This window comes from Lactuca saligna, chromosome 1, assembly GCF_052625555.1.
Source record: "Lactuca saligna cultivar CGN05327 chromosome 1, ASM5262555v1, whole genome shotgun sequence".
Classification (NCBI taxonomy): domain Eukaryota; kingdom Viridiplantae; phylum Streptophyta; class Magnoliopsida; order Asterales; family Asteraceae; genus Lactuca; species Lactuca saligna.
In genome coordinates this window covers 104,230,638-104,252,556 of record NC_136417.1, presented here as the reverse complement: position 1 = coordinate 104,252,556, position 21,919 = coordinate 104,230,638, and the positions used below count along the sequence as shown (strand labels likewise).

Below are 21,919 nucleotides of genomic sequence, written 5' to 3'. Positions count from 1 at the left end.
TTTAAAGATTAACAAATATTATCAACACTTATATTAATTGAATAAAATATTATTTTATGAAAATAATATTTTTTTTTATCAATATATTAAGAATTATTGTTCCTAGGAAATATTGATAAAGAGAAAACTACATATGTACATAAGGTATGTATTTAAATGTTATATACAACTTTTTGGGCACTTGGAGTACTAGTTAGTTGTTATAAAGAGAAAAACACAACATGCCCTCCCTCTCATAGCTATAGCTTTTGTGATATTAGGGAGGAGTTTTTTTGATTAATTTATTCCAAATGTTTGTCCTTCGAGAGCATGCTTTGGCTAGCTAAATGGTATAGTACCTTGTTACTTTTGTTTAAGTAAATAAGCTAGTGTATGGAGTGGTTTTGAGTTAGTTTTTTGATGACTTCTTTTTCTATTTTCTCTCTCAATTTTCAAGAATTTAAGGACTTATCCCTTCTCCATGTCTTGCATTTTTGGAGCATGTTCTTGGTTGATTAAGTTGCTTCTCCTTAAGCATATTTTAGTATATGTCTTAATGGCTTAAGAATAAATGTAATACAAGTGAAGAATAACATGTTTTAGTAGTTGACACTTGCTTCGGTGGATATTTTTAGAGAATATTTTCTTTACATAGTTTATCATCTTCATGAGCTTACTAATTACCAAAAGGAACCAAAGACTTCAAAGGTTGTAATATTTTACTTTTCTATGGTTGTTTAATCTTGCTAAGTCTTGCAAAATGACATTTAGTGGGTAAAATGGTTTTAGTTTATTCAAATTTGTAAAATATTTCAGTTGCTAATTACGTCGAATTTATCACTATAATTAGACCACTTTTTAATTAAAACCCAACAAGCATTAGTCCTTAAAAATATATCATACAAAAGTCAATTTCTTATCAAATGAGTCATAAGTATTTTTAAGGATCATTTGATAGTTGCTAATTGAGTTAGAACTGATTGTGTTAGAAGTTTTGACTACTTCTAACTAAAACTTATTGTTTGATTTTGCATCTGAGTGAATGTACAAAATAACTATATTATCCTCAAACAACATTTTTTATAATAATTCATTGGGTCATTTTTTGACACACACATGAAAATATAAATTTGATTCAACATTTAAAACCAAACATTCATATAATATTTTTGTACCCAAAATACCCCTACTCATCAAAATGCCACAAATAACACAAAAATCAATACATCAACAAAACGACCAAACAAACATGATTTTTATGGCCAATATACAATTGCTCAACATGACAACCAAAAAGACCAAACAAGACATCCCAGAAGGTTTCTTATTCATAAGACGATCGAGGAAGGAGGCGTTGTGGAGGTGAAGGAACATTTACACAACAATCTTTTGTTCTTGTATTGCGATGAGTAGGACAAAACGTACACACTGATTTTTGTTCCCAATCATTGTCATTTCACTTGCGGAGAGAGTTAAATGAAATTATCAGACGGAGTTTAAGCTCTAAAATATCATAACAACCATGTTGAATTTAACCAAATCGTCACTTGGACCCGGTTCATACTTAAACACAACCTTAGTGTCTTACCAAATGAACCATAAGTGATACTTACGATTTACCATATCAAGCAATTAGGCATCAACCCTTAAAAATAAATCATAAACTTCAATATAAAGGACCAATATGTAATTACCTCAAACTTGAGAGGAATTCTCTGAAATTTTGACAAACTTAACATTCTGGACAACCACGTTGGAAACACCGCCGTGGGACTTTATCCCCCTTGGTGAGTTCGAAACGTGAAAACAAAATAGGTTCTTCGTTTTCTTACAAGCAAAAACAAAGTTCTGTTAGGAATTCATCAACAATTTGGCTCTCAAATCCTTCGAAAGGGTTTCTCAATCCCACACGATACAAAGAAACGCAAAACCTACATTGGTATGTAACCTCTCACCACTTTCCTCAATATCAATCAACGTGTGAACTCCGATGCATTTCGAGTTCAATTTCAGACTTTCAGCCGTTTCAAACTGAATTCCCTGATGGGTTTACTTCAGCCGACCTTCTTGTAGATGTTAAACGTGTTACATTTATTACAAAACACGTATTCACCTCCACCGCTGTATTTTTCGTCGTTTTCTTATAGAAATTACACACCATCATTTGTAATCGAAGATCTCACTCGATACAAATCAACCCAATCCCCAATTCAGAAAATTCAAATCCATCGAGGTTTGTGCAAGAAAACAATGGTCGGAGCAGAAATCGATGGATCCAATGCTTACGCTAATGGATTACTCCAAATCAACAACGGGTCTCTAGAGGAAAAACTCGACGAGCTTCGTAACCTATTGGGTAAAACCGACGACGATCCTTTAAGAATCGTGAGCGTTGGAGCCGGTGCTTGGGGCAGTGTGTTTGCAGCAATGTTACAAGATGGTTATGGTCATCTTCGAGATAAAATTCAAATCAGGATCTGGAGAAGATCAGGTAGGTCAGTCGATCGATCCACAGCACAACATTTATTCGATGTAATCAACTCACGAGAAGACGTGTTAAGACGATTGATTAGACGATGTGCGTATTTGAAATACGTCGAAGCTAGATTAGGTGATCGAGTATTGTATGCAGATGAGATTTTGAAAGATGGGTTTTGTTTGAACATGATCGATACTCCACTTAGTCCATTGAAAGTAGTGACGAATCTACAGGAAGCTGTTTGGGATGCTGATATCGTCATCAATGGGTTGCCATCGACTGAAACTCATCAAGTTTTTCAAGAGATTAGTAAGTATTGGAAGGAAAGAATTACAGTTCCTATTATAATCTCTTTATCCAAAGGTATCGAAGCTGAATTGGAACCTGAACCTCATATAATCACTCCCACTCAGATGATTAGTAGATCAAGTAAGATATTCTTGTTTCTTTACTTTTCATTTCGTTAAATTCCCAATTTTTTAATAATGATTATGTTTAACAGCTGGAATTTCGATGGAGAACATTTTATACCTTGGAGGCCCTAATATCGCATCAGAGATTTACAACAAAGAATATGCAAATGCAAGAATTTGTGGATCAGAAAAATGGAGGAAGCCATTAGCGAAGTTCTTAAGGCAACCACATTTCATTGTGTGGGATAATGGTGATCTTGTCACTCATGAAGTCATGGGTGGGTTGAAGAATGTCTACGCCATTGGAGCTGGTAATATTTAAAATATCCGATGGGCAAATTAGTAAAATGTGAAAATAATTTTTTTATTTAGTATTTACTTTTGCAACTTTGATTTTATAGGCATGGTAGCATCTTTAACGAATGAGAGTGCAACTAGCAAATCCGTGTATTTTGCACATTGTACATCCGAAATGATATTCATAACTCATCTTTTGGCTAAAAATCCTGAAAAATTAGCGGGCCCACTTTTAGCAGATACGTATGTTACATTACTAAAAGGTCGTAACGCGTGGTATGGACAAAAGTTGGCTAATGGAGAATTAACTCTTGATATGGGTGATAGCATTAAGGGAAAGGGTATGATTCAGGTTAGTTTGTTTTTTTTTTCTTTTTTAAAATCTCATATCCACAAATTTGTTAAAAAGTTGTGATTTAAATCATTTAATGGGAAAGCCTCTTTTTGCCCTAATTTTTTCTTTCTGTATTAAGTAAAAAAAGAAACACTATTAGATGATGTTTCGTTATATTTGAACGGAATGAACTGTTTGAATGTGAGTAAATGACCATTTTACCCTTGTGTTTACGGTGAGATTTTCTAGGAACTAATAAATAACATTGTATATTTTTTATATTTTAGGGAATTTCGGCGGTGAAAGCGTTTTATGAGCTGCTTAGTCAATCTCATTTAAGCATCCATCCAGAAGAGAAAAAGCATGTTGCTCCAGTTGAGCTTTGTCCCATTTTGAAAATCCTACACAAAATTCTAATTTCAAGGTAAACCCTTCAATTTTTTTTTTTTTTTTTTTTTTGATGATGATGATGATTTTCATGTTATACAAGATATAGCAATGTGCGGTTATTTAGTTGTTTACTGTAGCATCCTACTTCCAATTTTTTTCTTCTCGAGACATTGAAAATCTTACCCAATTATCTTGTATAACATGAAAGTCATCATCAGAATTTATCTAATTATAGCAATGAAAAGTGGAAAGTGATTATATCTTGCAATATTTATCAACTATTTGATTTTTTTTAGGGAGGTTCCTACACAAGCTATTCTTCAAGCGTTGAGAGATGAAACAATGAATGATCCTCGAGATCGAATTGAAATGGCCCAAACTCATGCTTTTTACATGCCTTCACTCTTGGGGCAGTAGTTTTTTTTTTTCTTCAAAGTTTTGACTTTTTGACTGTTGATTATGTAAAATTTGTTTGATTTTGCTCTATAGATGAACTTTGTTACTTGTGTTTCTTGTAAAATTTGTTATTAAGGATCTGTACTTTGAAATTTACAAAAGTCATTAGCATTGTTCTTTTGATTTTGAGTAAATTACATGAATGGTCCCTATGGTTTGGGTAATTTGGAGGTGTGTAAGACATAGATCAAACGTGTAACAAAAAATAGTCTTTTTAGGTAAGTTAAGGTCCAATCAGTAGAGACTTTCCGAGTTAAAGAAATAAGTTTTGAACCAAACATGAAAATTATCGAAAACCATAGGGACCATTCGTGTAATTTACTCTTTAATTTTTATATCTTTTTAGGATGCTATACTTTGAAAATTTTAACCAATTATAGCCGTGCAAATCTTTTAGTATCTTGAAGAAATTGCAAATGATGGGTAGTTTTTTTTTCTTTTTTTTTTTTTTTTTTTTTTTATTGACAATTTTGTAACGGGAAAATATATAAAAGTAAGATTTTATAGTAAACAAATTAACGACAAATGTTGATACATTGCATTTTAATAAGAAAATTACTAGCAAGCTAGAAAAAAAATAATAAGATGATCGTAATCGGGTTTGCAACCAAACAATCTAGTTGACTAGGTGTTGGTGTGTCCCTTGTTTATAATATACTACAACATAACAGAATGGTATGTGAATTGAATTAATGTAATAAATTAAATACAATGTATGTATAAGGTTTAGTTATTGCATATAGATTATAGAATATCACATGGTCATTATAATATTTATGTGCATGTAAAGTATAATGCATAAAATTTCCAAACAAAGTTGCATTTTCACAAATTGCACGTAATAGATGCATGCATGACCCGTTTTGTTCATCATTTCCATTGATAACTTGCTATCGATATTTAATATTACAACATGTCATAAAATGAATCTAACGATCTTAGGAGAATATGGCGTAAAATTTTTCATTTTAACACAAAATAGTTTAAACGAACATGCAACTATTTTAATAAACCCCGACCATTTAATCTCACAAGCATGTATGGAATTTCTTGATAAAAGAGCCATTTGGTCTAGCCATATCTGGGATAATGACTTGAAAGAGTAATGAATTTTCGACTTTTGTCACATTTAGTCACTAAACTTTTTTTCGTTATCTATTTGCCACTAAACTATTGAAACTGTTCACATTTTACCCTTACCAGTCATAAGGGTAAAATGTGAACAATTTCAATAGTTTAGTGGCAAATAGATAACGAAAAAAAGTTTAGTGACTTAATGTGAACAAAATCGAAAGTTCGTTTTCCTCTAAAAAGTTCAATGACTAAATGTGAACAAACTTCCTATTGTATTATGTTTTAGCAAAATTATTTATTTTTGTTTAATTGTAGCAACATTTGTTGATGAAGAAATCTATGAAATAAAAAAACAAAATATAACATCCAGATTTCCAGGTATCATAATTTAAGTATTTTTCTTTTGAGTTAAGAAGAGAGACTTGACGAGTTGACGCATCAACTCGCCGAGTAAGGTCGCGACTGATGATTCGAATTAATGAATGGACTCGACGAGTCGGTGAGGCGACTCGATGAGTCCGCGTTGTTGGCAAAAACCCTAAATCTTTGGGCCCAAGCCATATTTAAAGGCACTTATGGCCTTCAATTGCGACTACCTTTCGCATAAGTGAGAACCCTAGCGTGCTTGAGTGTGTAGAGTGAGAGGAAGAGCTATCTTGAGATTTTTGGTGTGATAGATCTGGACCCTTTTAGGTCCAGAGAGCCGAGAATATGAAGCTTTAGTAGAGTAAACCTTGGGGTTCGAAGTTAGGAAGCATAACCTTAACCAGCAATGTGATGAAATAAAATGATGAGAGATAAATGATGATAGAAAGGTGATGATAATTAGGTAAATAGATGATGATGAATATGTGATGTAGGATGAAAGGAGATACCATAACTTTAACCAACAATGTGGCGATGTAGTAATCTACCAGAGTATAGATGACGACCACAGACTATTCTAGACAACCCAGTGGAAACACCAGTAGGCCCATAACCTGTAGGTGATGAATTACGATTTCAGACGATGTTGTAACTACGTATTCATGCGATGATACTCTAACCCCTTACTATGAATTACGAGTTCAGACAATGTTGTAACTACATATTCATGGGATGTCACAAATTTCACATGCCAAACCAATGGTCATAATTCACATCAGTGAGAACAATTTATTTTTTTATAAAACCAAAATCAGATTGGAAATTTTGATTTTTTATTTTGGAAAATGTCAAACCATTGGTTTTTTATTTCGGTTTTGGTTTTTTGTTTTTTTTTTAATATATTTTAAGGGTTTTGTTTTGTTTTGTTTTGTTTTTATTTTTATTTCATAGATTTCTTCATCAACAAATGTTGCTACAATTTAACAAAAATAAATAATTTGGTAAAACATAATACAAGAGGAATTTTGTTCACATTTAGTCATTGATGTATTTAGAGGGAAACGAACTTTCGATTTTGTTCATATTTAGTCACTAAACTTTTTTTTGTTATCTATTTGTCATTGAACTATTGAAACTGTTCACATTTTACCCTTATGACCGATAATAGCCGGTCATAAGGGTAAAATGTGAACAGTTTCAATAGTTCAATAGCAAATAGATAACGAAAAAAAGTTTAGTGACTAAATGTGATAAAAATCGAAAGTTCGTTACCCTTTAAAGTCATTATCCCGCCATATCTTGGTATATATTCAAGTGTTCGAAAATGTCTCTTCCTAACTGTTTGAACATTTTTGAAAACATAATATTATTATGATGTTTTTTTAACCAAATACATCAAAATGTACATGAAAATCTGTTAAAATTTATAATGTTTATTTTCAAACTAACATTTTGATTTGTATTGTTTAGTTTGTTTTATAAGAGGGTGTTTCAGGTAATATTGAAATGTTGAAGGAGTGAATGTGTTCAGTTCGTTTTTTGGCTCGGGTTAGTGTGCGGGTCTTCGGGTAGGTGACCCGGATACTTAAAGGTTCAAGCAGCTTGTGATGATTCATTATTCATTCTATTCAACTCTCAAACGCTCTCGTTTTAGTGTTTACTTGATATTCAAGGTTTTCTCTGTATTTAGCAATATAAGTTTGTTGTTCTTAATCATCTTTTATATTAGGTTGAGTGAACTATTATTGAGAGTAGTATAGGGTTCTTGTAGTGAGGTTTGCGTTGTAAGTTTGTGAAAACCACCTGTCTGTTAGTCATAAAATGATATAATAGATGGTGATGTTGGGTATCTTGAGTTGTTACAAGTTTTTACATGGTATCAGAGCTTTAGGGCTCTGATTCTAGTCTCGGATCGTCTATCAACGCTTCATTTTAACTAAATTAAGGTAACTGTTTCGGTTTCCTTTTTTTGTTTCTCTTGCTGATCTTCATAATCAGGGTTTGTCTAGGTTTCTTGTTGAAATCTAGATCCAACTTCAGATTGTGTAAGATTAGGGTTTTTTTGTTTGTTCATTGCAAAATTTTTGTTTCTCGATCTTGGTTATTGTGAGTTCTCTGATTTGTATTGCAGACTTCGAAGATCAGATCTCTTGTTTGCTTGAAGGCTTTGTATACTGATAGATCGGTCGGTTAATCTCACAAGGTCTGAAATAACTCTCTTAAGGGTCGGATTTCATCACCGATAAACCTTAGTAGAGAACGGATCTGAGAGCCGATCGATTTTTGTCTATTAGTTGTCATCTGCTCTCACTGTGAGGATTTCTTGTTCCTATTTTTTTTGTTGGTTGTTTTGATAAGATCTTGTTTTAATTTCAAGTTCTTGTTGTTTTTCTTGATTCGGTGATTGTTTGTCTTGGGCCCCGACATACTGTTGTGACCATCTGGACTCTAAGGCTTTCACTGATATCTTTGTTTGTTTGATTTCTTAGAAATATGACTGGTTCTGGTGTTGAATCTTCTAGTGGGTTTGGGGCTAAACCTGATCCTGCTGTCAACTTTGATGATCCTTTATATTTTCATCCTTCAGATTATACTGTTACTAGTGTCATCAGTTTCAAGTTGTTAGGAACTGAAAATTTTAGGACCTGGCGTAGTTCTATGGTTAGAGCTTTGAAGGCTTGTAATTGTAACACCAGATTTTTCAAAACGAAATTTTCATTTTTAAAACATACGTTCATTCATAAACTAATATCAAACATGATGTATCCACTGTCATCATAGTAAAAACATGTCCCAAAATCACATAAACAAAACTCCACAGATGTGTACAGATCATGTCGGCGCCTTCCCGCGATCATCATTGGTATCTGAAACACATACACAAAACACTGTAAGCATAAATGCTTAGTGAGTTCCCCAAAATACCACATATAACATATATCAGCCACTCTAGGCTATAACTCTGAATGACCCTCTGGTCAAGTATCTCTGTGGGACCTTCTCAGACCCATAACTTTGTAGACCCTCTGGTCCTAACTCTGTAAACTCTAAATCATACATAACACAAATCACATAGAAATCACATCACATAATTATCATACAAGATACTTCATCACATAACTCTGATTACTACTCTAGGTAAGGTATAGTGAGAAGACTCACCTCGGGAATTTCGGTAAAATCTCAGACTCTCCGCCTAGTCACAATAATAAATTACACTAAATAAATGTCTTTCCACAAAATTCGATATTCTCTCATAAAAATCCCTAGAAGGGTAAAAGACCATTCTACCCCTCTACAGGCCCAAAGGCCCACTTGGTGACAAACCCTAAAAGTCAACTCTCCATTTTGAATAAACTCGCCGAGTGCATACGATGACTCGGCGAGTCCAGCATCCCCACATACTCTTCCCTTTCCAAGTCACACTCGACTCACTGAGTCGTCCCTCCACTCACTGGGTTTCCACTGGAGTCAGATCCCGAGGTAACCCGATCCGACTCGTTGAGTCTGCATATGGACTCGATGAGTTTCTTCCATGAACTTGCTCAAACAACCTTCTGAGGTCAGATCTGCTTGACCAAACCATAGATCTATCCCTCAAATACCCAAAAGTCACATAAAGGTGCAACCTTTACGCGCATGCAACCCATAACAAGCCAAAAATGGTGAAATAACTCTAAAAATGGCAACCTAGTCTCTAACATCTCTTTTGCTTGCAAGAAAGCTGGACGGTAATGGCTCTAGGGACCTCTCATGGTCCAGATCTGATGTCATAATCCCAAAGAGGACCTTATACTCACTAGATCTTTCATAAAATGAGGGTAAAAACCCTAAAATCAAGAAATCCATCAATATAACACGAAATGGAAAGGATTATACCTCCAAAGATGATATCACTAGATGATTAGGTCAGATCCAGTCCCCTTCACACTCTAGATTTGTGCTCCTTCCTTCCTTCAAGCAAAACCACAAAAAAAGATGAAGAAATAGCCTCCTCTTGCCCTCAAACTCACTATCTCTGATCTCTAGGGTTTCTCTGGAATAAGGTGGCCGCAAATGAAGGCCATAAAGGTCTTTAAATAGGCTCTCAAACCCGGGGATTCGGGTTTTCCTAATTAGCACCGACTCAACGAGTCAGATACCCGACTCGTCGAGTCCGGTCGCAAAACCGCGTCAACAGATAAGACTCTACTCGACAAGTTGAGGCACCAACTCGTCGAGTTCCCCCAATAAAATAAAAATTCAAAATAATATAATTACATACCCAAACTCCGGCTGTTACAGTAATAAACTTGGTTTTACTGATGGAACTGTGTCTAAACCTGTTAATGATATTGTTAAAGAGTCTAAATGGGAACGTGCTAATGCTATTACTTGTTCTTGGATTCTTGGTTCTATTTCTGAGAATCTATATGCTAACCATGCTTGTTCAGAAAGTGTTTATGATCTTTGGAATGATTTAAATGAAACTTATCATAAAACAGATGGTTACATTATTTTTAATGTCCATAAAAAAATTGTGTCTCTTTCTCAAGGTAGTTTGTCTTTGTCTGATTATTTTAGTAAACTAGATTCATATTGGAAAGAATTTGATGGGTTAACTAATCTTACTGAGTGTACTTGTGAAGTTGCTGATAGTTTTAAGAGTCATTCAAAACTAATGAAGTTAATGCAGTTTTTGAGCGGTTTAAATGATTCTTATAATCAAGTTAAGAGTCACATTTTGTTAATGGATCCTCTTCCTTTTGTCAAAACTGCTTTCTCCTTAGTATCTCGTGAGGAGTCAAATAAAAAACATGGTTCTAATTCTTTAAATTCAAATTCTAAGAATTCTGCTTCTGCTTTTGTATCCAAATTTGTTGATCAGAAAAAGTCCAAGTCTAAGGGTCAAATACCACAGTGTAAAAATTGTGGTCTTAAGGGTCATTTTATTAATAAATGTTTCAAAATTATTGGTTATCTAAAGGATTACAAGCCAAGCTCCGAATTTAATAATCAAAATAAAACTTTTTCTAGTAATTCAACTTCTGTTTTTCAAACTAAATCTTCTGGGTATAGAGCTGGTGATAATTGTAATGATTGTCATTTTTTAACTAATGAGCAACAATCTAAGTTTCTCAGTCTCATTGGTGACAATAAGCAAGGGTTAGATGATACATCTATCAATGCCAACATGGCAGGTATTTCATGTAACTCATTTCTTGATAATAAATGTTCTAAATGGGTTGTTGACTCTAGAGCTAGTCAACATATGATTAGTTATGAATCACATCTTCAAGATTCAATTTTTTTTTCTGTTGGATTAATGTCTAAGTCCATAACTATAATTGGTAAGACTTGACCCGACCCGGCATGGTCCATTTGGGTTGCATGGCATCATGCATTTGGATAGACTATAATGAGATAAATAACACTTAAGGTTTGTTAATATATTATAAGTTATAATATATTAATAAGATTATTTAATTAGTATTGATAAATAATTAATCTAGAATTAATTAAGTGATCAAAAGAAGACTAATTAAATATATGGGTTGATTGTGTAAATCATCCATACTTGTATAGTGAGCTAATGCTCCATGGATTATCAAGTTGGGCTAAAACCCATATGATGCTCCATGGTGTATTTGAACCCATGGATCCAAGGAAATGGAAAGTCATGACAATTAGGGTTTACCCTAATTGTAACACTATATAAAGATCATACTCTTGGAAAAATCGGCCACTAAGGAAGATAGAGAAGGGCTAGCCGATTTCAAGTGTTCTACATTTCTCTCAAGGTTATTCCAAAAGCAATTGATGTTGTGTGAACCATTTGAGGTGTCACACTTGGGGCACTAGGCACTCAAGCTTCATGAGGACATTCTACATCAAAGAGGTATGTATTCTATCTTGTTACATTCATTGTTTTGTATGCTAGATTAGTATAATACCTTGGATGTTCATATTTGCATGTATAATAAAGAAAACATATATCCAAGGTATTTAGGGTTGCATGTACACTTAGGAGTGTTAGAATGCTCAAAACCCAACAGTGGTATCAAAGCCTAGGCTTGTTTTCTTGTTATACTTGCAAAACTGCTCAAAAAATCGAAGTTGTTTGTTGTCTAATCATCAGACTCGGCGAGTCCATCTGGAGACTCGGCGAGTCCATGCCTAAAAGTGATCAAAAACGATCCAACTTGCCGAGTTGGTTCATGCACTCGACGAGTTGGACCCCCAGACAGCATAAATTCGACTTTTTTGGCTGGAATTGGACAAGAAACATTACCTTAAGATGTTTTTGGACTTATAAACTTGTTTTTGATGTGGTAATGTTCATGCTAATCCAATTTCAAAGATAATTGTCAATAGATTCATGTTTTGTATTAGTTTAAGGTTTAGACTCATTACATGGAAAAGTTTGATTCCAATTATCATGTTCATATGAGTTGCTTAGATTAATAGAAAAGTTGTGTGAAATAGTTGTTTTCAATCCATTTTAATCTAAGAGTTGATTCCAAAGTGTGTTTTTGTAACTTGTCATCAAGATATATGAAGAGTCACATTTAAGAATCATAAAACTCATAAAAGTTGGCAAAGGTTACAAAAATGATGAGTCTAGTTCTAATTAAATGGTTTTATGACTCCATAACTTGTCCTCAAGTTATGTAGGACCAAGAGTCTCTTCATAAAATAATAAATAAATAAATAAATAAAGTGTAACCTTAATTAGTTCCATAAGTTACAAAATAAAGAAAAGTTACATTCTATAATAGTTTAAAGTCTTCCATAACTTGTCCTCAAGTTATGGAATTTGAAGAGTTTTTAATTAAAACTACTTTAAACACATAAGTTATGGAATTAATTAGTTTTGAATAGTTTCAAAACTTGCCCTCAAGTTTTGGAATTTGAAAAGTTTTCACTTATGAATACTTTAATTTCAAGTTAAGCCCTTAGACTTTTAAAAGTTAAAATTCAACCCTTATACTTTATAATAATAGAAGTTAATAATATTTATATATATGTATAAGAGTAAAGTCAGTCTTACCGTTAGTAGGCCTCATTCACGAAGTCGGTCTATAAGGGGGGTATAAGGTTACTGCCTATAAAATGGCAGTTTAATGGGTGTCCACTCTCACCCACCGCTTCCTTGACTAGTGGAGGGTCGTTAGCCGAACGGGTAGGACTAAGACTATAAGTTCTCCCTTCATTAAAAGTATTAATGATAAATACTAAGTAACTAAACCTTTTATAAATTCTCAATCTTAGTTACTTAGGAAAATGTGAATAAGGTGCTAACCCATGAAATTACACTTTGCACTTTGCTTAAGTCGATTGGTGGAGCGTGTGTGGTTTACCGGCACACTAGCTTGATTTAACAAGGTAGGCAAAGGGTTTCTTAAAGTTTAATCATAGGCCGGTGGAGCGTGTGTGGTTTACTGGTACATCGGTTGGATGATAAACATTTAAGAGTACCAAGTAATTTGCATGGTTATTTCACACCTTGTTTTGTGATCCTCGACATCCCGGTTACAAAACCTGAAGGGCACACTCGAGATTGAAACATGCCATTGAAAAGTTCAATGAATCTCAAAAGATCTAGGAGTTTCAAATCCAATTAAAACTTAATTATATTTCGTTTTTCATGGTGAAAATTGGTAAATCGTCATTTACCTACCTTCAACTATTTTATAACTTGGATTACGGCATCCCTCTTCCAGTTATAAATATGTTGTTGGGTCCTAGCCTTAATATTTCATATTGGGTGTTATATTAAGGACTTAAATCAACTAAATTTGAATATCTCCCAAAAGATGTCTAGTTCAGACATCTATGATCTTCCCAAATCTCTTGGAACTTCACTTCTTCCACCTCCTCCAATTATTCTCTCTAACCCACAAGTTCAAGGTCACTCAAGCCCTATTGGCAAGGCAAGGTCTAGGTGTGATCACATCTTGGAGATGAAGTCACATATTGACAAGCCAGAAGAGTTGGATGTCAAAGTCTTGAGAAAGTTGGATGTTCAATCACTTTCTAAGTCACATAGTAAGTTCCTTGGGACTCCTATGAAACAGACTATGACAAGACCCTTAATGATCTTATCTATTTGCTTGGTGCCGCTAAATCAGAAATGATTTAGTGTACTAGTAAAGCAAATTTGATTAGGAGATCAACTTCCCAAAACTTTATGGATAGGGACAATAGTGACACAGGAAATCCAGAAAAGCATTCTCTTCCCAATGGAAAGGGATCGGCCATAGTCAACTCGGTTGACCAAATGGTAAAGAGAAAGGCTAAGTCCAAGATAGTCCCATGTACTATTACCTAAGGGTCCATATGGTCCTATTGCCAAAAGGAAAGGGCATTGGTTGCGAAGCTGTCAATTTTACCTAAAAGATCATAAGGCTAGTAAAGTCAATAAGTTTGACTCTATTTCACGTAAGGTCCACTATCTAACTCGGTTAAGTTTCTATTCTTAGATTCTTATTACAAGATGTGATTGGGTCACATGTTGATGTTTAAGAATCGAAGGAAAAGTGAAGGAAACTTAAAGAAAGAGTATGTTGAATCTGATCACGAAGATGGATATCTATCGCTTGATTGAAGATTGGATTCTTGAGCTACTCTTAGGAGTTATGATAGATTGCTAGGAAACAAGTAATAACATAGTTTTCATTTCAAGTTACATTGTAAGGAAAAAGTTTTTTCCGCATTTTAAAATAAATAAAAGTTTGTTTTACTTTATTTTTATCTCCTTACAATGGCATTCATGAAAACTTGATGTTTGTATGTTTATAGCAATATTGGAAATATGAATTTGATTCGTTCATTTGTGGTAGTGTCTAAATTTACCAAATAAGGAAATATTCTCATCACCCAAGTTTCAATTGGACCGAAACTTGGAATCATGCAAGTTGTATAGTATGATGAATGAGAGCTTTCAAGCATTGGAAAATTAAGACTAATTACTTGTTCACATGGATGTGTGAGTCAAGTAAAGGACTAAAGGGTCGAGTACACATTCATGTGCACTTGCTAAAGTCCACCACAAAAGATGGATAAGACTATTCGTCATGATTTACTAAGGTTTAGTAAATATGGTTATACTTATAAGTCTAAGTATAATTATGAAGCATTGTAAAAGATTCGATGTATGGCAGAATGAATGAGAAGAATCAAATTAGGCAGAAGGATAAAAGTTTCTCAAATCTGAAAAGATGGGAGAGTACTTTAGTATCATGTTATATGATCATCTTAATGATTAAGAGACCTTATCACAATTCATCCTCTAAGTGCATTCTGATAGCTAAGAAGAGGAGTTATGAATTGTTGAAGTGGTTAAATCAAGAAGATGAGTCATACTTCGTTCCAAAACAATCCTTAGAGTTATACTCTAAGATTGTAACTTGAGTGACCTATCTTAATGAAAGGTTTAAAAACACGTGTCAAATGTAAGAGTAAAAGTGTCCTAATCTTGTACATTTGAAGTTGGTAAGTTGTGATGTTTTGGATAAAACAAAGACCAACTTAGGCCAATTGTGTGAAGTGTTTGTCTTGATAAAGAATCCGCACTATCCCTTGAATATTTGACAAGAGAGTCTTATATGTCCAGAGGACAGTGGGAGTCTTAAAGGTCTTGAAAGTCTCAAGAACTAATCAAGAATAAAACCTGAGGTTCTTCACTAGCACACGACTTGAGGTTTATAACCTATCGTGTTGACATTTCTGTGTCCATTCCAGTTAATGTTAGGTTTGCATATGAGTTCTTAGAGTCCTCAATTGGTTGCATAGCTACTTGGAAGCAATGACAGGCCCTTGTGCTGCCAAATGGCAAGAACTTAAGATTGCACAAGTTCAATCTGTATGTGTTTGGATTTGTCATTATCCGTGTCTTGTGACTAAGGTTTTGACAAATTTATATGGGTAGGAACTCATACTCCATAAAAATCTAAGTGTCATAATGTTTCGCTCCGATTCATGAAAATGATGGAGAGGAAACACTTTCACTAAGTAGATTTTTAAGTAGATAGTAATCTTTGCATTCTCAAAGTTATTAGTAGGCACACTAACATGGACTTATGAGAAATAGAAAAGGTCTAAACAATTAAGACTATGATTACGGAATCCCTTTTCATAGTTCTGAAATTGTTTAGACACACCTGTGAGCTATCTAAGATAAGGTGTATGTTTTTTATAAAGTCTTATCAAAGCAATCTAGTGTCAGAAATCTGAACTTTGGTAAAAAAAAAGTCAATAGCTGATTTCTGAGTACATGTCAAAGCTAGTGGGAGCATAAGTGTTATGCTAATAATCATAATGTTAGTGGGAGCATGGTAATTATGATAAGTATTGCAAGTTAGCAATGTTAATTATAGAAAACAAAAGTTTCAATTCGTGAGGTTGCAGGGGTTGAAAAAGTTGTTTTGCTATAATTAAGGGAGAGAAAATTATACTTCATTTCAATTATGAAAAGCTTAGATTAAGTTTATAATCATTCTAAAGAGCTTATATTAAGATTTTAATCACCTTTAGTCAAGAATATATATGAATTTCATGTTGGATTGGTTCAACTTAAGAAAATTCTATATATTTTGTTCTCAAAATTCGATTATGATTACGGCATCCCTTTTCATAGTAATTTTGAGAATATGGAAAACAAAAAATTATTATGGAAAAAGACTGGTCTAGAACCATGTCTTTATGTGAAACATCATGAATCGTGTCCCATTTACTTTGGGTACAAGGTCGATTACTTGTGCTATAATATTTATTCCTTCTGAATTTTCCAAATGTCTTTGGGCATTAAGGAGGAAAATGTCTAGAATTGGATATGACTAAAGTGATTAAGCAATTGTCGAGGACAATCTAAGGTTTACCAAAGATTGGTTGTTCAAGGACAATTGGAAGTATACTGTTAATATTGGAAGGGCCATATTGACATAGTCTGAAAAGAGGCAACTCTTGTTCAGAAGTGGTAAATATAGAGTTGTCTCTATAGATGGAAGCAATCTGTGTAAGATTAGAGAAAAGAAAAAAACTTAGTGCAAGAAGCATGTTCAAAGCAATGCATACTTTGAACATAAGGCTTTGTGTCCATGGAGTAGGTCTTCATTGGAATACCCTGTAATGGTTGTTGATAAGTCTTTGTGACTTTATACACATTCATTGCAAGAGGGTAGTGCATTTAAGTTTAAAATCCTAACAACATTTCGATTTGGGAGTGTGAAATTAGAATCATTGAAAGTTTAGTCAATTGGTTTATTTCACAAAGTAAGGATCATAGATAAACATAGAGTGCATACTTGGTGTATGGCAAAGCTATTGTTTAGGAAAACATAGTACACATGCTTGGAACATGGGATACCTAGTGTTTTAATTCAAGTATAAAGTTGATAAAATCGAAACAATGAATAATGAGGAATCTGTATGGTGATAAATAGAAGTGGCCTATTTATATTCATAGGGTTTGATACCATATTTGATTCATTTATTCTTGTGTCTCACTTTGCATGTTTGACTTCCATAATAACTAGGTTATTCTTCCGGAATGACTAAGTTATTCAAACCATCCACAGTCGGTCATATGTTGGAAGTGGATATGAATCAAGACTGTCATGGGTTGGCTTGTAGAGGTCCAAGTTGGTGGACAAAGTTGTGCTACAACGCTCATGAGTACTCATAAGTTCTGAGTATTGGATTCAACTCACGCTCATTTGAATCACTTCATGGAATTTATCACAAGTGATCATGAGACGATAATATCTTATATTCTTCAAACCTAGAGATATGAGTTGTTACTATGAGTTGGTTGTACATTGATTGCACAAAACCGCATTGGTAACTCGATGTTATAAAACATGTCTTTATGTATGATTCAACAAGTAGTAGAACAAGCCATATGAGTCGAAGTTTATCCATTCCTTTTACCTTCAGGATAAAAGAGATATATTTGGGCCCCTCGATGATTTAGCGATGACACATGTGAGTGCTTGGCCAAGCCAGGACTGATTTGATTTGTTCAATCAGTCAGTCGTCACAAATCGGAAATCAGGAAACAACAGATAGACAGAGAGAATGATTTACAATCGATGTCTCAGTCCATATGATATCTATAATGGAGGAATATATGATCCCTTATCTAATGGACAAGTCATTAATAAAGGTCAGAGATCATCAGCAAGGTCAGAGTTCGACGGAAGCTTTTGAGAGCTATGATTGCCATCGGTTCTTGTCATACGCAATAATAGTTTTAGACTTATCCAAGTGGGAGACTGTTGGATGAATGTCTAAGTCCATAACTATAATTGGTAAGACTTGACTCGACCCATCATGGTCCATTTGGGTTGCATGGCATCATGCATTTGGATAGACTATAATGAGAGAAATAACACTTAAGGTTTGTTAATATATTATAAGTTATAGTATATTAATAAGATTATTTAATTAGTATTGATCAAGAGTTAATCTAGAATTAATTAAGTGATCAAAAGAAGACTAATTAAATATATGGGTTAATTGTGTAAATCATCCATACTTGTATAGTGGGCTAATGCTCCATGGATTATCAAGTTGGGCTAAAACCCATATGATGCTCCATGGTGTATTTGAACCCATGGATCCAAGGAAATGGAAAGTCATGACAACTAGGGTTTACCCTAATTGTAACACTATATAAAGATCATACTCTTGGAAAAATCGGTCACTATGGAAGATAGAGAAGGGCTAGCCGATTTCAAGTGTTCTACATTTCTCTCAAGGTTATTCCAAAAGCAATTGATCTTGTGTGAACCATTTGAGGTGTCACACTTGGGGCACTAGGCACTCAAGCTTCATGAGGACATTCTACATCAAAGAGGTATGTATTCTATCTTGTTACATTCATTGTTTTGTATGTTAGATTAGTATAATACCTTGGATGTTCATATTTGCATGTATAATAAAGAAAACATAGATCCAAGGTATTTAGGGTTGCATGTACACTTAGGAGTGTTAGAATGCTCAAAACCCAACAGTTTCTAGACTAAATCTATGGGTTAGTCACCCTAATGGACATTCTGCTCAAATTAATAAAATTGGAAATATGTAGTTGTCAAGTTCTCTTACATTATTTGATGTCTTTGCTATTCCAGATTTATATGTTAATTTGTTATCTGTTCATAAGTTGTGCAAAGACAGCAAATGTGAAGTTGTTTTTAATGAACATAATTTTCATATTCAAGATTCACAATCCAAGGGGATGGTGGAGACTGGTTATCAATCTGGTGGTCTTTATTATCGTGATCCATATATAGCAGGTAGTAAGTCCTCTATTTCAAAGAATGTTTTTTGTGTGTCTAAATTTACTTAGCATAGTAGACTTGGTCATCCTGCTGACCAAGCTTTAAACATTCTTAGAGATATACTTAATTTTAGCAATGTTTCTCTACCACCGCTAAATTTCGCATGGGGGGATGATGTGACAATCGTCAATTTCTGGTCAAGTCAAAGTCAAATAAAGTCAACGGGTCAAACCGATCAACTCATCTAACCCTTGTATATTAGGGTTTCCCTTATGCTTAAAGTTGTTCAACTCGCTATTTTAATAAGAAATCATCACTTGAAAAGTTTGTATTTTTAGACTTCTTAAACCCTAATCTGGATAAGTGAGGTCGCAAAGCGATAAAACACTAATACATACCCTTTCGGGGGGGGGGGGGGGGTGTAAGACTCTTGAACAGGGTTAAATGGGGTTGCGGACCTTGCGTTGCAAAGCTAAGCACTCAAAAAGGTCACAAACTAAGTCCCTCTCAATCCCTCTTTGTCAATCTCTATCTCTCCCAAATCTCTCCCTGTGTGAGAAATCTCTCCAAGTATGTGAAATCTCTCCCAAATCTCTCTTTATGTGAGAAATCTCTCCAAGTATGTTAAATCTCTCCCAAATCTCTCTGTGTGTGAGAAATCTCTCCAAGTATGTGAAATCTCTCCCAAATCTCTCTCTGTGTGATAAATCTCTCCAAGTATGTGAAATCTCTCCCATATCTCTCTCAATCTCTCTCTCCCAACATCTTATAATCACGTGGGGGATCCTGACCCTGACTTGGTCGAAAACCGCTTGAAAACGGAAGTTTACGCGAACAACATCTTTAAGAAGCCGAACCCTCTTAGGACCCGAACCTCCTTAAGAGCCGAACCCTCCTGAACCAAGAAGCGGCCGAAGCCGAGCCTCCTTAATCAGCCAAGACCGAACCTCGCAGGGAGCACCAGAACCGAACCTCGCATCAGCCGAAACCCTGGGAGCCGAACCGAACCTGTCAGAGTCGAACATGTCAGAGCCGAACCTCACCTGCGAAAGTTTCCAGCCAAGCCTCTCTCTCAATTCCCCTCCCCCGACCGAGCCCTCCCTTCGACTCCCTCCTACTTTCGGTTCCAATCATAAAGGACAGAACCTCCGACCGTGATCTCGGATTTTCGCATATTTTCCCGGTTTTTGACAATTTTCATGTTTTGTGCCCGTTTTTCGTGATGTTAACGCGGGATTTTCACCGAAACTCATATTTTAACATAATAAACTCTAAATATTCATATTTTAATTATATTTTGGGGAAAATCCCTGCATAAGAACAAAATCTAATAAGTTAGATTTTGGGGTAGAGTGTTGACTTTATCTAGAGTATGACACAAGCAACCTCCCCCATACCTTCATAGTATAGCCCTCAATCACTATTCCACCATACCTAGTCATTTCATTGTCCTTTTCCCACCATTTTCCAGCCACACCCTTAGTCAAAGGTTGGAGAAACTCTTATCTCTCATCATATTTCTCACATTTCTCTCATTCTTCCTCCAAAAGACAAACACTTTTCTCTTTCACTTTCTCTCTATAAAATTTCGAGATTCAAGACTATTCTCCAAGCTTTTCTTCTACTTTTGTTAAGTATTAACATCCTCCTTATGATTATTTCACTTCCTCCTACCCAAAATCATAGATTACTTACACAAATTTTATCACATTTGTGTTAGATCTTCGAACCTTTAAGGCATCTTCTAAGTGTTCTTGGGTTGAACACTTCTTTTCTTCATCATCCATCTACTGAAATCACTCAAGGTGAGTTCATACCCCTGTATTTTCATGTTTTTCTCAAGTTTTAAGGGGGGGATACAAGTTAAAACACCAAGAACATAACTAAACTCATCCAACAGCTTTCATCAGAAAAGTTTAACTCCATTCACAGACTATTTTGGTTAACTTAAACATTTTATTTTTCAAAACTATAATAAATACAAATAGATCAGGTTTATACCTTTAAAATGACTACTTGCACATGTTCATACGCTTTTTCTACAATTTATGGCTATTTTTACAAAACTGCCTACCATTGTAGCTACGAATCCGGACCAGTCTGTGAATATGGACATTTTCACACAAGTTAAGAGACATCTAAAAATCATGATAAAATCTATGAACAAACTAGACACATTTTCTAAGCACTCAGAGTTTACGGATCTAGTTTTCGACGTCGTATGATTTTTCTGTGATTTTTCCAAAACAGTGCAAAAATGTTAAAAACAAGTTAACAACTTACAACTTTCATCACACTTTGTAACATGTTGAGCAAAGTGTTAATCTTTGATGATTTCATATTTCACCTATGTTTTCCATTGTGGTATAATTATATAATAGTAAATTACCCACTGATTTGTAAGACTCCTTTTTCATTACAAATAATACAAGATGAGGCATGATAAACATAGTTATGTTTTTGCTATACATTCGACTCACGTAAAATGGGGTTCATTTGCATTACAAACGTTTTGGATAAACTATAATAGGTATAGTTTATGTTTCATATACATTACAAACAGTTATGATAAACTATAATAGGTATAGTTTATGTTTCAATTACATTTCAAACTCATTACCAAAGGTTTTCAGTTTATATAAATGGGATACGAATACAAAGTATCGGGTTTATACAAAAAGGGGTTTTCAGTTCATATAAATGGGGTATGAATACAAAGTAGCGGGTTTATACAAAAAGGGTTTTTCAGTTCAGTTCACGTAAATTTGTTAATGAATAAATTTGTGAGACATTCGCTTTGCGTTACCTCCAAAGTAACAAAGTCAAAAATCCTATAAATTGTAACCAGAGTCTCTTATAGGGAGAACAT

At 34.3% G+C, this 21,919-nt stretch overlaps 1 protein-coding gene and 1 long non-coding RNA gene across 5 annotated transcripts in view; one reads left to right on the top strand and one right to left on the bottom strand.

Moving 5' to 3' along the window:
- Positions 1 to 1,724: 1,724 nt before the first annotated feature.
- LOC145042800 (putative glycerol-3-phosphate dehydrogenase [NAD(+)] 1, cytosolic) lies at positions 1,725 to 4,468 on the top strand. The gene is made up of 5 exons (XM_078991284.1): positions 1,725 to 2,887; positions 2,961 to 3,182; positions 3,273 to 3,520; positions 3,790 to 3,926; positions 4,189 to 4,468. The coding sequence occupies exons 1-5, from the start codon at positions 2,053 to 2,055 to the stop codon at positions 4,307 to 4,309; spliced, it is 1,563 nt and encodes a 520-aa protein (XP_078847410.1). The 5' UTR covers positions 1,725 to 2,052; the 3' UTR covers positions 4,310 to 4,468.
- Positions 4,469 to 8,494: 4,026 nt separating this feature from the next.
- Positions 8,495 to 21,919, bottom strand: part of LOC145042776 (uncharacterized) — a 33,057-nt gene continuing 19,632 nt past the window's right edge. Inside the window, exons 3-4 of one of the 4 annotated variants that reach the window (XR_013680749.1) lie at positions 9,668 to 9,742; positions 8,495 to 8,655 (exon numbers count right to left, since the gene is read on the bottom strand). This is a non-coding gene — a long non-coding RNA (uncharacterized LOC145042776). The remainder of the gene's footprint in view (positions 8,656 to 9,667; positions 9,743 to 21,919) is intronic. The other 3 variants (XR_013680756.1, XR_013680761.1, XR_013680755.1) reach the window with 3 other exon arrangements.

Bases quoted from the DNA above. Each gene is read 5' to 3' on its own strand.
- LOC145042800 (XM_078991284.1), top strand. From the start codon at position 2,053: ATGTTAAACGTGTTACATTTATTACAAAACACGTATTCACCTCCACCG. The intron at 2,888-2,960 runs GTAAGATATTCT...TATGTTTAACAG, and splicing joins TCAGATGATTAGTAGATCAA to CTGGAATTTCGATGGAGAAC. The intron at 3,521-3,789 runs GTTAGTTTGTTT...TTTATATTTTAG, and splicing joins AGGGAAAGGGTATGATTCAG to GGAATTTCGGCGGTGAAAGC.